The sequence below is a fragment of the Malaclemys terrapin genome, chromosome 15 (genome assembly GCF_027887155.1).
Source record: "Malaclemys terrapin pileata isolate rMalTer1 chromosome 15, rMalTer1.hap1, whole genome shotgun sequence".
Classification (NCBI taxonomy): Eukaryota; Metazoa; Chordata; order Testudines; family Emydidae; genus Malaclemys; species Malaclemys terrapin.
Genome location: NC_071519.1, coordinates 34,642,609 through 34,656,224, shown reverse-complemented (window position 1 = coordinate 34,656,224; position 13,616 = coordinate 34,642,609). Strand labels below are relative to the sequence as shown.

Genomic DNA, 13,616 nt, shown 5'->3' with positions numbered 1-13,616 from the left:
CTCCCCTCCCCCGGCAAGCAGTTAGATAGAGCAATTGGCCAGGCACTGGGACAGCAGCACTGACATAAATCTCTCCTAGTGTGGAATGAGGGGTATAAATATCCAGAGAGTGATGTGATCTTTCCAGCTGCTATTAATAGGTCCCTAGAGAGAGAGAGCAAGCAAGCGAGACTGGCTGACACTTAAAGGGCTAGCTACTCCCTTATGTGCTGTGAAAATTAATCAGCACCATGGCTCACCATCTTCCTCTAGGCTAAAGCAGAGCCCTCTGCTAGGTGTGTGGGGATAAGGAGGAGGAGGGAGCCACTAATGACTTGCTAGTTAGGAAGCAGTGATAGGCCAAATGGTGCAGGAGGGATCTCACTTCACTAACTAGAAATGCTTGGGCAGGCTGTGTGGCAGCACTGCACTTGCAGGCCTCTGAGTCCCATCTGGTTTGATCTCACACCCATTGGCAAGGCAGGTGCTATCATCCCACATTTTACAGATGGGGAAACGGAGGCACAAAACTGTGATGGGACTTGCAGGGGTTATGGGGGAACTGGTGGCAGGTTGCCTGAGTTTGGGTCCTGGCTGACCTGACCCCTAGGCTGTTCCTGTCTCTTGGACAGCACAGATCTGCAGCAGGCAGACTGGCTGCTTTGCTGCATCTTGTTCAAGGTCCAACATCCTGCTGCAGTGGAGTGGGACTTGGCTTTTCCCCATTGCGTGTCCCCAGGTCCACTCTGAGCAGGTCAGAAAGGGCATCCATCCCACTGCTGAGCTGATTCAGTTCTATTTAGAGCCCTGGGGTTTGGGTTGGTGCCCACCACTTCTGGTCCCTGGCTGGCAGAAATAGCTGTATTCAGCGTATGGGTAGGGCAGCCCGGCATCATGCAGCAGAGCCCAGGCAGAAGGGCTGGTATCCTGTGTGTGGTGTGGTGGGGTGATCTCTTTGCCTATGCACGGGAGGAGGCTCCTTTGTGGGCAGGGTAGAGAGTTTAACAGAGCTGAACAAGCAGAGAACACCACAGCAGCTTCCACGAACAGATGGCTGGAGGCTCCCCCCAAGAAGTAAAAACGGAGTGAAGGGGAGTGTCTGTAGCTTTAGGGCCAACACAGCAGAGGGACATGGGGTGTGTCTCTGGAAGATCCTGGCACAGTATGCAGGGTACTTCTCATGGAGAGTTTGGATACACTTTGCCCTGTTCCTTTCTCAAGTGCAGGAGCCATCTCACACTGCTGGTGGTTTGTCAGGAGCACGGGGCAGGGGAAGACACCACTCCCTTTCACTTGCTTCCCCTGTCTCTGCCTGGGTGACTCTGAGTGCACTTGCCTCTTCCTCTCCTCCCATTGTGGTACTGCATTTACTCTGGCCTCATTGGGGTTATTGCTCCCTGCTAAAGTGAGCCGTTGTTTGTTGCATGCAGGGAACAATGACAAGCCATGAGGGATGCAGGCTGCAGCTGCCTAGGCAGCCCATTGAATTGTGAGTGGTGCTCCATGGCTCCCCAGAGCAGATAATGGACCCAGCAAATACCTGGCATCTCATTCCAGTCACCGCAAGACTCCTTATCCCAGCACCCAGGGCAGAGACACGGGAGAGCTCCAGGGACGGGATGAGGATATGGGTGGAAGAGTCCTGTGTTAAGTCAAATAGATGCTGAATAAAGGCTGAATCTGCATTTCCTGAACAAACCACACACACACACACACCTGCTGCTCCCCAGCCTCCCATATGTGCCCTTTGCTCCCGTCTTCCCTCTAAGCACCCTGTGGGGCTATCTAGAGAACTGTGCCCAAGGTCTGGTGTGGTGAAGACCTCACCCCATTATCCCTGGCAGCCCCATGCTGCACCACAACATCCAGCTGGAAGTTCTGGTTGGTATGGAGCTTTTCCCATCCATCAAGCATTCCTGTCTCAGGCCATTGTAGCGGGTGCTAAAGCTACCGCTTTGCCCCCTACAAGAGCAGTGATTGTTGCTTGGCTGGCTGGTTCCTCTGCCTGCTCCCACTTCTGCCTCTCTCTTATCCCTCTGCCCCCCACTCCTCCATCCATCCCACTGCCTCCTTCCCTCAGCCTTGTTCATTAATTCCTGCTCAGAACAGCTCTCTCTGCCCTCCCTGGATTTCTCCCCCACTGCATCCCTCCCCTCAGTAGGCTGGGTTGTTACCTCTTGTCCATCTGGTTGAACCACATGCTGACTGGTAGGCATCATGTCTCGTGTGTTTTGCAAAGCACTGGAAAGGCTCTTTCAGTACTAGCAACAACTGGGGCTGGCTGAGAAATGGGCAGTAGGATTTGGGGTGCTAAGGCCCTGAGGGCTCTGTATTTCTGTTCACTGTACAAATTTGTTCTGTACTCTGGGAAACACCTGCAAAATCTTAGAAACGTAGGACTGGAAGGGATCTCGATAGGTCCTCTAGTCCAGGTCTCTGCACTAAGGCAGGACTAAGTATTATCTAGACCATCCCTGACAGGAGTTTGTCTAACTTGCTCTTAAAAACCTCCAAAGACGGAGATTGCACCACCTCCCTAGGTAACTTGTTACAGTGCTTAACTACCCTGACAGAAAGTTTTTCCTAAAGTCTAACCTAAATCTCCCTTGGTGCAATTTAAACCCATTGCTTCTTGTCCTGTCCTCAGTGGTTAAGGAGAACAATCTATCACCCTGCTCTTTATAACAACCTGTTACCTACTTGAAGACTGTAATCATGTCCCCCCCCCCCTCAGTCTTCTCTTCTCCAGACTAAATAAAGCTTTTTTTTTTTTTTTTTTTCCAAATCCTTCCTTGTAGGGCATGTTTTCTAGAGACCTTTAATCATCTTTGTTGCTCTCCTCTGGACTTTCTCCAATTTATCCACACACATCTGTCTGAAAGTGTGGAAGAATTGTGTTGGATGTCCTTCCATTCAAGAGAGGACAAGCTTTGAGTGAAAATAGCCCCATTTTATTCATACCGTATTGAATTGGTGGGTATATATGCCTGCATGTTTTTGTATACCTGCCTCTACTTGGTGGAATTGCTTCTCTGTGTGTCATAGATCTACTGTTTCTAGCAAAGGAGGCTTCTCCTTTAGCTCAAATGGTCAGGGCCTGATTTATCCTGCTGCCACCTTGAAGATCCACGCAGCCAGATATGCAGCATAGTGACAGTTGTGATCTCCTGGGTCCCCAATGTAGCATTTAAATAGGCAATTTAGAAAATATTACTGTGTGAATCCCATTATTCCTGGCAAAAAGGCCTGCAAAGCTTATTTTTGGGGGGGGTGAAGAGGTGGTGTCATGGGATGACCCAGAATGTAGAATTTTGTGTCCATCCTTAGTAATGTGTAATGTGCCAAGACTACTGAACTGGGCATGCTGGGCTTTGCTAAAAGTTAGAACCCTGCAAATCTGCGGGGTTGAGGATATCCATGGACTATGTTTGTGGATTGCAGAGCAGATACGAATATAAACTTCGTATCCACACATGACTCTACTTATAGTGGTAGGTGTGGGTACAGACACTTTCAGTTGGGATGGGGGACAGGCACAAGGGGTGCAAGCACCCTCGATGGAGGGAGGGGAGGAGGCACTTGGGCTGTGGGCACCCTGGAAGGCTTGCGGGGAGGCCCACAGGCACTCCTGGTGGGGTAGGCATGTAAAGCACAGAGGTTTATTGGTTGCTTTCTCTTTTTGCAGGTGTTTTGACCAAAGGGAAGCAACAGCAGGGACTTGGAGCTCCCTCCACTGTCGCTGCCAGAAGTTTTAGCCAATCAAATGCACCCTGACAATAAACTGACCAATCATGGAAAGACAAGTAACAGCAGCACCCAGTCTCAGCACCATAATGTGAGCCAAGGACCCACCTGCAACCTGGGGTCTAAGGGCGTGGGGGCGGGAAATCATGGCAGCAAAGCCAATCAGATTTCTCCTGGCAACTCTGGACTGAAAAACAGCCAGAACGCTGTCCCAAACTTTGGGTCCTTGAAGGGCAAAGTGAAACGGGAACGAAGCATCTCGGTGGACTCAGGAGAGCAGCGGGAAGCCAGCACCCCCTCACTGGACACGGAATCGAAAGGTAATTCTCAAAAACCTTTGCCTTGGAGAGATTCTCTCTGAACTGTCCCTCGCATCCTAGTGGGAACTGGGTGTGGAACAGCTAAGAGCCTTCCCTGCAGCCTGTGATCCTGCAGTGCCCCTGCTGGGCTAGCTAGGAGCTCCCCTACTAAGCCTGTGCTCCTGCACCCTTGGGCTGCCCTCTCCCTGCAGGTGGTGCTGGAATAACTGTGAGTTCACTCATGGCCTGTGTTCCTACACTACTCCTCACAGCACCTTCTGCTGGGGAATGCTTGGATTGCACTGGTTGGCAGCGTCACCCCAGACACCCTACATACCCCATACTGGGCTCCGTTTTGTACTTGCTTTTAGGGCCCTAGTGAGCTGCAGCATGTCATCAGGAGTTGTGGTGAAAATCCCCTAATAGTGCAGATTCCAAGCACAGAACTGAGACAGGTTTTGTTAATTGTCTAATTGCTGTTGCCAAAGATCTGACTCTTTGTGGTGCCCTTGCAGCTGTTTTGTTTCTGCCTAGCCTTAGTTAGAGGGAGTTGCTGTGAGGGTCACTGGTTGAAGAGTTAGTGGTTTTGTTTGCAGTGGATGACTTCTGAGTTAAATCACATGGTTTCTGGAAAAGGGCTGAGTCAGTACTTCCTGACCATTGGCTTCCCTGTTCTAACCAGCCTCCCACAGCTTGTTGGGCACTGCAGAGCACTGTGCCAAAGGGCTGCATGTGACACTCACCACAGCAGACCTGGGAACATTTTGCCAGTGAATTGCAAAGTGAGAACCTCAGGCAGTATCCTTGGTTCCTTTTAGGGGCAATCTTTACACCTGGTAGCCTGGAGCTGCTCTTCCCAGGAGTAGCACTGCTGCTCTGGCCCATATTCCAGCATGTCTCATGATCAAAGATCTGTTTAGGTTTCTATAGGAACATAGAAACTGGCGGGCTGGCTTGGACCAGAGCTGCATCCAGCCCAATGTCTTGTCCCTGACCATGGCCAGTGCCAGCTACTTCAGAGGAAGGTGCAAGAAACACCATTATAGACTATGTCCTGCTTAAAAGGAAGGTTTCTTCCTCAGTGACAGTGGGAGGTTGGCTAATCCCCTGGAATGTGAGAGTTCATAGCCCTAGCTAATGGGATGGGGATGTTCTCATTATCCATGTAAATGTTCAATCCTTTATTGAATCCAACTATGCTTTTGGCTCAGTGTACTGAAACATTAATTTGAACAGGTGAATTATTAAAATTAAAATTATTAAAATCAGAATGCCTGATTCTCCTATGTAAGTTCTTTGGCCTCCCAATTCAGCTACAGCTCACTGATGTCTATCTTGATTCTGGCCTCTAAATACTGTTCTGTGTAAGAGGCTCAATGAGGGTGTGATGTCTTGGGGGTTACAGCAGAGGACTGGAAGTCACCACTCCTGGGTTCTATTCCTGGCTCTGACACTGACACCCTGTGTGACTTTAGGCAAATCTTTCCCCCATCTCTGAGCCTCAGTCTATCCCTCTGTGTAATGGGGACAATACCAGTCTTGCAAACTGCTTTGAGATCTTCAGTGTACAAGTATCATAAAATAGCAGGGTATTATGGCACCAATCCCTCAAATGGCCCTAAATCTCCCTTCCATTTCCACCCCTGGAAATCTCTGCCCCGCAACCTTGGGCTTAGTGCCAAAGCCTTCCCTCGCTCGCAGCAGGAGCCAGGTAGCATTTGAGTATATGTAGGGCCCTACCAAATTCACAGTCTGTTTTGGTCAATTTCACAGTCATAGGATTTTAAAATAATAAATTTCATTATTTCAACTATTAAATTTGAAATTTCACAGTATTGTAATTGTAGGAGTCCTGACCCAAAAAGGAGTTGTGGGGGTGTGTGTGTTGCAAAGTTATTGTAGGGGGATGTGGTTCTGCTACCCTTACCTGTGCTGCTGCTGGTGGTGGCATTGCCTTCAGAGCTGAGCAGCTGGAGAGCAGTGGCAGCTGGCTGGGAACCCACTCTGAAGGTAGCACCACCACCACCAGCGCAGAAGTAAGCCTGGTATGGTATTGCCACCCTTACTTCTGCACTCCTGCCTGCAGAGCTGGGCCTTCAGTCAGCAGCTGCCACTCTCCAGCCACCCAACTCTGAAGGCAGCAGCACAGAAGTACGGGTGGCATGGTATGGTATTGCCACCTTTATTTTTGCATTGCTGCTGGCGGGGCGCTGCCTTCAGAGCTGGGCACCTGGCCAATAGCCGCCGCGCTCTGGCTGCCCAGTTCTGAAGGCAGCGCAGAAGTAAGGGTGGCAATACTGCGACCCTCCCCGCAACTCCCTTTTAGGTGAGACCCTCAGTTTGAGAAATGTTGGTCTCCCCTGTGAAATTTGTATAGTATAGGGTAAAAGCACACACAAGACCAGATTTCGCGGCCCGTGACACGTTTTTCATGGCCGTGAATGTGGTAGGGCTCTAGGTATATGGATTCCTTTCAAAGAATAATAAAGTATCTCGTATTCCAAGCTGCTTGTGTTTATAGAGCTGCAGCCTGAGATTCATCCTCTGAGGCAGTTGGCGAGGATGCTTACTAGCAAAGATATGTGCAGAGCTCTCTCTCCTGGTCACATACCATGGATGGGCTGATGTGAATACAAGGCTCAACCCGCACCCCCAACCGCCTCCAAAAAAACCCATGGATGCTGGGTTGGCAATGCTGATCCTTGCTGTATGTTACTCTTTCCTCCTGCCTGCTGGGTGGTCTTGGACACCTGTGGAACTGATTTCCAGGGATGCTGTGAAGGCCAAAAGTATAACTGGGTTCAAAAAAGAATAGATAAGTTCATGGAGAATAGATCCAAAACTGGCTATTAGCCAAGATGGTCAGGGTCACAACCCCACATTCTGGATATCCCTAAGTTTCTGACTCCCAGAAGCTGAGACTGGACGACAGGGGGATGGATCATTTGATAATTGCCTATTCTGTTCATTCTGTGCCTCTGAAGCACTAGCCATTGTCGGATTACAGGATACTGGGCTAGATGGACTTGGTCTGACCCAGTATGGCCGTTCTTATGTTCTGATGATGGTGGAATGGAACAGGCCAGGTTCCGAACGTGACAAAACCCTGGGAGAGGGACACACTGCTCTCCTGCCTGTTGCTGCCTTGTTGAGAGACCATTGAATCCATGAGGCAGGAAGCCATCTCTGGGGCAAAAGCTACATCCCTGCCCCAGTGCAGCATGTACCTGTTGCTTTGGCCTAGCTGAGCTTCTATGGTTGTTTTTTGCAATCATGTCCCTGCCCCCCCCTTCCCCTTTAATTCTGCTCTGATTGGAACTAGTTGCCGTTTTCTGGGGGCAGGAAGGGGTGGTTAGTGATTTTTCTTGTATGAAAACCAGTGGTGCATTTCTCCCTGCCAGTCACCATACACGGCTGCAGATTCAGGCCTCTGGGGAGAGAGTCTAAATGCTGAGGCCAAGATGTCAAGGGAGAGCACTCATTGTGTCTGGCTGGGAGGAGAGCTGGGGAATGTGAACCCCATGCAGGGAGGGGAGTTAGAGCAGGAGCAATAAGGGAGAAGAACTTGGCTGAGACTGAGAGGGGAAAATTTGGGCTGGATGCCAGGAAAGTGCCCACTCAGTGAGATGGCTCAGGCTGCGGTATCGTCTCCCAAAGGGAGGGTAGGAGCCCCATTGCTTGGCACATTTCTGCTACTCAGGGCAAACCTCTGGGTGGGACCCTGCTGGGAACAATTCTGCTGCAGCCAGCAGGGAGATGGGAGTTGACAGGCCTTTAATGAGCCCCCATGTCAGTCTGTTGTGCCAGACTGAGCTCTTGTGAATGGCAGAGATGGGAGGTTTCCTGATCAGCACTCCAGCAGCAGCTTTGCCTCCCCTGGCTAATGTCTGGGTCGCAGCTCCGGGACGGTGCTGGGGCTCCAGCAAAAGCTTCCAGATCCCTGACAAACAATCTCCCACTGTTTTAAACAGTTCTGTGGCAGCAGTTTGGACCCAGCTCAGGCTGTGATCCCATCCCCCCCCATAGGTGAGGAATGACTGCATTGGAGAACGGGTCCTGGTAGCAGGTTCCCAGCCTGGGCTCTGACAGCTAAATGCCTCTTTGCAAAGCCATGCTAGCAGGTCCTCACCCGCAGCACAACCAGGGCCTTGCTGCAGACACATCACAGTTCAGCCAATGGTCTCTGGGCAGGGATGGAAATGCTGCTTCCAAGTTGTGCAATGTAGGGAGGGAGACTCGATGCAAGTCCTGCATTATTTGGGGATAGCAGGGCTTCTGACCCACGTAGGGCTGTTCAGTCATGGGGCAGGAGTCCACATGGCTCCATGCTGGGTGGGATTGCTGTGGTTTAGTGCAAGATGCAGATAGAGGCTGGTTGTCAGGGCCAGGGTGACGCCTGTCACAGGGAGCTGAACTCTTGTACATCTGCCCCTCTGTTCATTGGACTCCCCCGGCTGGTTTTGCTAGCATGACCCTAAGTGCCAGGAGATGGTGGGGCAGAGCCCCAGCCTACTCAGTCCATGGCTGTGCCGTGGCACTCTCCGCTTTCTGACAGGTTCTATCCCATTGCAGGTGAGGTGGCTCCCCGCAGCAAGCGTCGGTGTGTGCTGGAGAGGAAACAGCCATACAGCGGGGACGAATGGTGCTCAGGCCCGGACAGCGAGGAGGACGACAAACCCATCAGCAGCACACACAGTGAGTATCCCCTCCCCAAACAGCCCCGAGATCACTGCATGCCTAGTTCCTGCCCTGGAGTCTGTCAGAGACGGCAGCGATGGCAACCAAAGGCTCCCAGAAGAAGCTGTCTGCTGGCTTAACAGGGCACTTGGTGAGGCGTGTGTTGATACTGCAGGGTTGTGGTATTGCACACAGTGTGTATGTATTGTGAGGGAGGTGTGGTATGGTGCTCTGCAGGTGGATTTTGTGCAGTGTGGTTTAGGTGGTAGTGTGCTGGAGGATTGTTGAATGCAGTGTGAGGGTAGGAGGGGTCGGTGTGTGATATGGGACTGGATCAGTCCCCCAGCCCTCTTGGCCCTGTCTCCATGAGGGGACATTCCCCCCCAACCCCCATGACAGGTGGGCTGGCCACGCTGGGCTGTTGTGCATGGCTGGCACTGACTTGGCTTCAGTGCTGTTTTGCAGGCCAGTGTGCATGCACAGAGTTCATCATGTTCTGTGAGCGCTGTGCTGCAGAGAGTGCCTCCCGCATGGATTTAGATCCCTGTTCACACTGTACTGTCGGACCATCCACTCTGGAGTCACTACAACCCTGCCTGCAGGCGGTTGTGCTCTGGCATCGAGGGAAATGCTCAGGGCCTGCCAAGAATCTGGACAGGGCTGAGTTAACCAGAGTGCACTGCACACTACCTTAATTTCTGATCAAGGCTTTAAATCAAGTTAAAAGCTTGCTCTGAGGCCCTGACGGTTTTTATTGTAAGTCTCTGGGGAATGGTGACGTTTTATCAATAGGTTTCATGTGACTTTTAAGCCTCCGCTTCCTCATTTCCCCCGTCTCGGTCCTCCCTCCCCACCCATATGTTAAAAAAAGTGTCATTTTTTGTTTAGCTGGAAGCTGAGGCACGTCCCTCGGCCTAATAAATAGCACAGTGATCTGACATGTCTGTGTGGGGGTGGGTTGTGAACAAACTGAAGGTCCCTCCTGCCTTCCAGAAACAGCAAAATCCTTTGATTTGTTGCATCTTGAATTCAACTGTTTTCAAACTGTGGAAGTGAAAATATTTTTGAGGCAGCTGGGTCAGGTCCATTTGGGTCCATCCTTCACATTCTCACTCTTCATGCTGCCAATGGCTTTCCCAACAGACAAGTTCCCCAGCTGCTGGAAGAAAAAGCTAGATTTGTTTCCCTGGATCAATCTATCCCATTCACTTCCCTTTCTCTCCAGAATTGTGTTTAAATTCTGCTCACAGCAACTGGAACATGGTAAAACTGGAACATTAAGAAAAGTGTGAAGCTAAGAGTTTATGAATCAGAGCAATTGCCCCTAAAATGATAGAGGAGATTTTCCTAGATCAATATTCATGATGGTTTGTATTTCTTAAAACTCCAGACGCTTTTAGCCATGAATACCTCCCCCACACCCTCTCCAACCCAGGCTCCCAATTTGACATAAGGGACTCACGTTGTTATCTTCTCCATCCACATAGCTGCAATCTTAGCTTTCAGTAAAAAGACTGTACATGGTAAAGACTGGTTTGCCACATACTCTGAAGTATGCTTCCAGTTATTGAAGCAAAATGCATGCTGTATATCCACTACAACATGAACCCCTCTCCTGAAATATGTGCTAACCTCAGAATAGCTAAGAGCACATTGCAACAAACATCAAGGCAAGGTGCTCAATCGTACTGGCTCTCTCTCTCTCTCTCTGTGAAAAGATACAAATGTCCTTTGAGAATGGAGGTCTAAGAGGATGATGGAATCAAGAAAGCAATAGTACCTTCAGCCAGGAAGATTGCCCACTCAAATCTCTTAATGGAGACAACATCATCAACAGAAGCAAATAGATGCAGTATCACAAGCTCTAGTCACATGAAACCACTCTTTCTGAAGCAGCGCTAAATACAGTCCCCAGGCTTCTATATCAAACTCTTTGATAGTCTGAACCGTCTATAAATGAGCTTGAAAAGGCAATCACCTCCCTAGTACCAGGAAAGGCTACAGGAAAAGAAGGAATTCCAGCTGAAGTACTGGAATAAGACTTAAACATCTGCCCAATGTCTTGTTTGCCTGGTGGAGGGAAGGAGGGGTATTGCAAGACATGAATGATGCCAACATCCTAATGCTGTATAAAAACAAAGGAGAATGGAGTGATTGCAAAAACTACAGAGGAATCTCTTTCCTTAGGATTGCTGGTAAGACATTCGCACAGGTCAGCCTCAAAAGACTCCAGGTTCTTGTTGAACGCATATATTCAGAGAGTCACTGTATCTTCTGTGCCAGTAGATCAGCTATCTACATAGTCTTCATTAAGGCCGCTACAAGAAAAGTGTCAAGAACAAGGAAAAACTCTCTACATGGCCTTCATAGATCTTACAAAGGCTGTTGACCTGGTCAGCAGAATGGGTCTTTTCCAATTGCAAGAGAATTTGTTGCACCCCCTCCCCCACTCACAGTCCTCCTCAGTCTAATTCAATCTTTCCACAATGGCATGAAGGCTACAGTCCAATATGATAACGATCAAGCTGACTGCTTTGTAATCCACAGTGGTATTAAACAGAGATATGTTTTGGCACTAACACTTTTCGATATATTCTTCTCTCTGCTGCTTTGTCATGCTTTCTCATCTAGCACTGAGGGTGTACAGACAACACTTCAACATTGCACATATAAGAGCTAACAGCAAAGTCAAACACCTGCTGATAAGGGAACTTCTTTGTGCTGACAGCGCACTGTTTGCCGCACACAGTGAAGAGGACCTTTAGCAACGTGGCAGTAGCTTTGCACTAGCTTGTGACAAATTTGGACTAATCATTGGTCTAAAGAAGACCATGATTATGGCACACGTGTGTGGACTGCACCAAAAGTTTTAATAGCTAGTACCATGCTAGAATTTGTCTCAAGCTCTGCTATCTAGGATCAACTGTTCTGGATAACCTACCTCTATATGATGAGCTTAATTCTCACATTGGAAAGGCATCCACCAGACCCACACCAAGGTATGGGTCTACCAGCTGTGCATTTTAATTATACTGCTGTATAGTGGCAAGATTTGGACCACCTACAGTGGACATGAGTAGGCTAAACACCTTCCACACCCATTTTCGTCTTCATATTCTAAATATCAAGTGAGAAACCAAAGTTTCTGACACCAAAGTACCTGAGAAAGCAAAATTGCCAAGTCTAATCACTATTCTTAAACACAGTTGCTGGCTTTGTTATCTGCAATGGATAGATGATGGGCGCATTCTGAAGGATCTCCTGTATGGAGAATTTGTGGATGCTCCAAGGCCACTGGGCCAACCTAGGCTCAGGTTCAAGGATGTTTCCAAGAGTGACTTCAAAGCTTTTAATATAGAGTGGGACGATGCAGCTAACAGGCCATATTGGTGAACTGCCCTGCAACAGGGAGTCAGAGGCTGAAGAGATGTTCATAGATTCATAGATTCATAGATTATAGGACTGGAAGGGACCTCGAGAGGTCATCGAGTCCAGTCCCCTGCCCGCATGGCAGGACCAAATACTGTCTAGACCATCCCTGATAGACATTTATCTAACCTACTCTTAAATATCTCCAGAGACGGAGATTCCACAACCTCCCTAGGCAATTTGTTCCAGTGTTTAACCACCCTGACAGTTAGGAACTTTTTCCTAATGTCCAACCTAGACCTCCCTTGCTGCAGTTTAAACCCATTGTTTCTGGTTCTATCCTTAGAGGCTAAGGTGAACAAGTTCTCTCCCTCCTCCTTATGACACCCTTTTAGATACCTGAAAACTGCTATCATGTCCCCTCTCAGTCTTCTCTTTTCCAAACTAAACAAACCCAGTTCTTTCAGCCTTCCTTCATAGGTCATGTTCTCAAGACCTTTAATCATTCTTGTTGCTCTTCTTTGGACCCTTTCCAATTTCTCCACATCTTTTTTAAAATGCGGCGCCCAGAACTGGACACAATACTCCAGCTGAGGCCTAACCAGAGCAGAGTAGAGCGGAAGAATGACTTCTCGTGTCTTGCTCACAACACACCTGTTAATGCATCCCAGAATCATGTTTGCTTTTTTTGCAACAGCATCACACTGTTGACTCATATTTAGCTTGTGGTCCACTATAACCCCTAGATCCCTTTCTGCCGTACTCCTTCCTAGACAGTCTTTTCCCATTCTGTATGTGTGAAATTGATTTTTCCTTCCTAAGTGGAGCACTTTGCATTTGTCTTTGTTAAACTTCATCCTGTTTACCTCAGCCCATTTCTCCAATTTGTCCAGATCATTTTGAATTATGACCCTGTCCTCCAAAGTAGTTGCAATCCCTCCCAGTTTGGTATCATCCGCAAACTTAGTAAGCGTACTTTCTATGCCAATATCTAAGTCGTTGATGAAGATATTGAACAGAGCCGGTCCCAAAACAGACCTCTGCGGAACCCCACTCGTTACGCCTTTCCAGCAGGATTGGGAACCATTAATAACAACTCTCTAAGTACGGTTATCCAGCCAGTTATGCACCCACCTTATAGTAGCCCCATCTAATTTGTATTTGCCTAGTTTATCGATAAGAATATCATGCGAGACCGTATCAAATGCCTTACTAAAGTCTAGGTATACCACATCCACCGCTTCACCCTTATCCACAAGGCTCGTTATCCTATCAAAGAAAGCTATCAGATTGGTTTGACATGATTTGTTCTTCACAAATCCATGCTGGCTGTTCCCTATCACCTTACCACCTTCCAAGTGTTTGCAGATGATTTCCTTAATTACTTGCTCCATTATCTTCCCTGGCACAGAAGTTAAACTAACTGGTCTGTAGTTACCTGGGTTGTTTTTATTTCCCTTTTTATAGATGGGCACTATATTTGCCCTTTTCCAGTCTTCTGGAATCTCTCCCGTCTCCCATGACTTTCCAAAGATAATAGCTAGAGGC

The 13,616-nt window shown here is 48.7% G+C and overlaps 1 protein-coding gene across 3 annotated transcripts in view; it reads left to right on the top strand.

Annotated features, from left to right (window-relative positions):
- Window positions 1-13,616, top strand: part of BCL9L (BCL9 like) — a 102,950-nt gene that overhangs the window by 66,384 nt on the left and 22,950 nt on the right. For 2 of the 3 annotated variants that reach the window (XM_054005372.1, XM_054005370.1), the window contains exons 2-3: window positions 3,665-4,043; window positions 8,595-8,717. In XM_054005372.1, the coding sequence (XP_053861347.1) occupies window positions 3,743-4,043; window positions 8,595-8,717 (424 nt within the window). In that variant the 5' untranslated portion in view covers window positions 3,665-3,742. Of the gene's footprint in view, window positions 1-2,915; window positions 2,953-3,664; window positions 4,044-8,594; window positions 8,718-13,616 lie in introns of those variants that run through there. The other variant, XM_054005371.1, reaches the window with a different exon arrangement.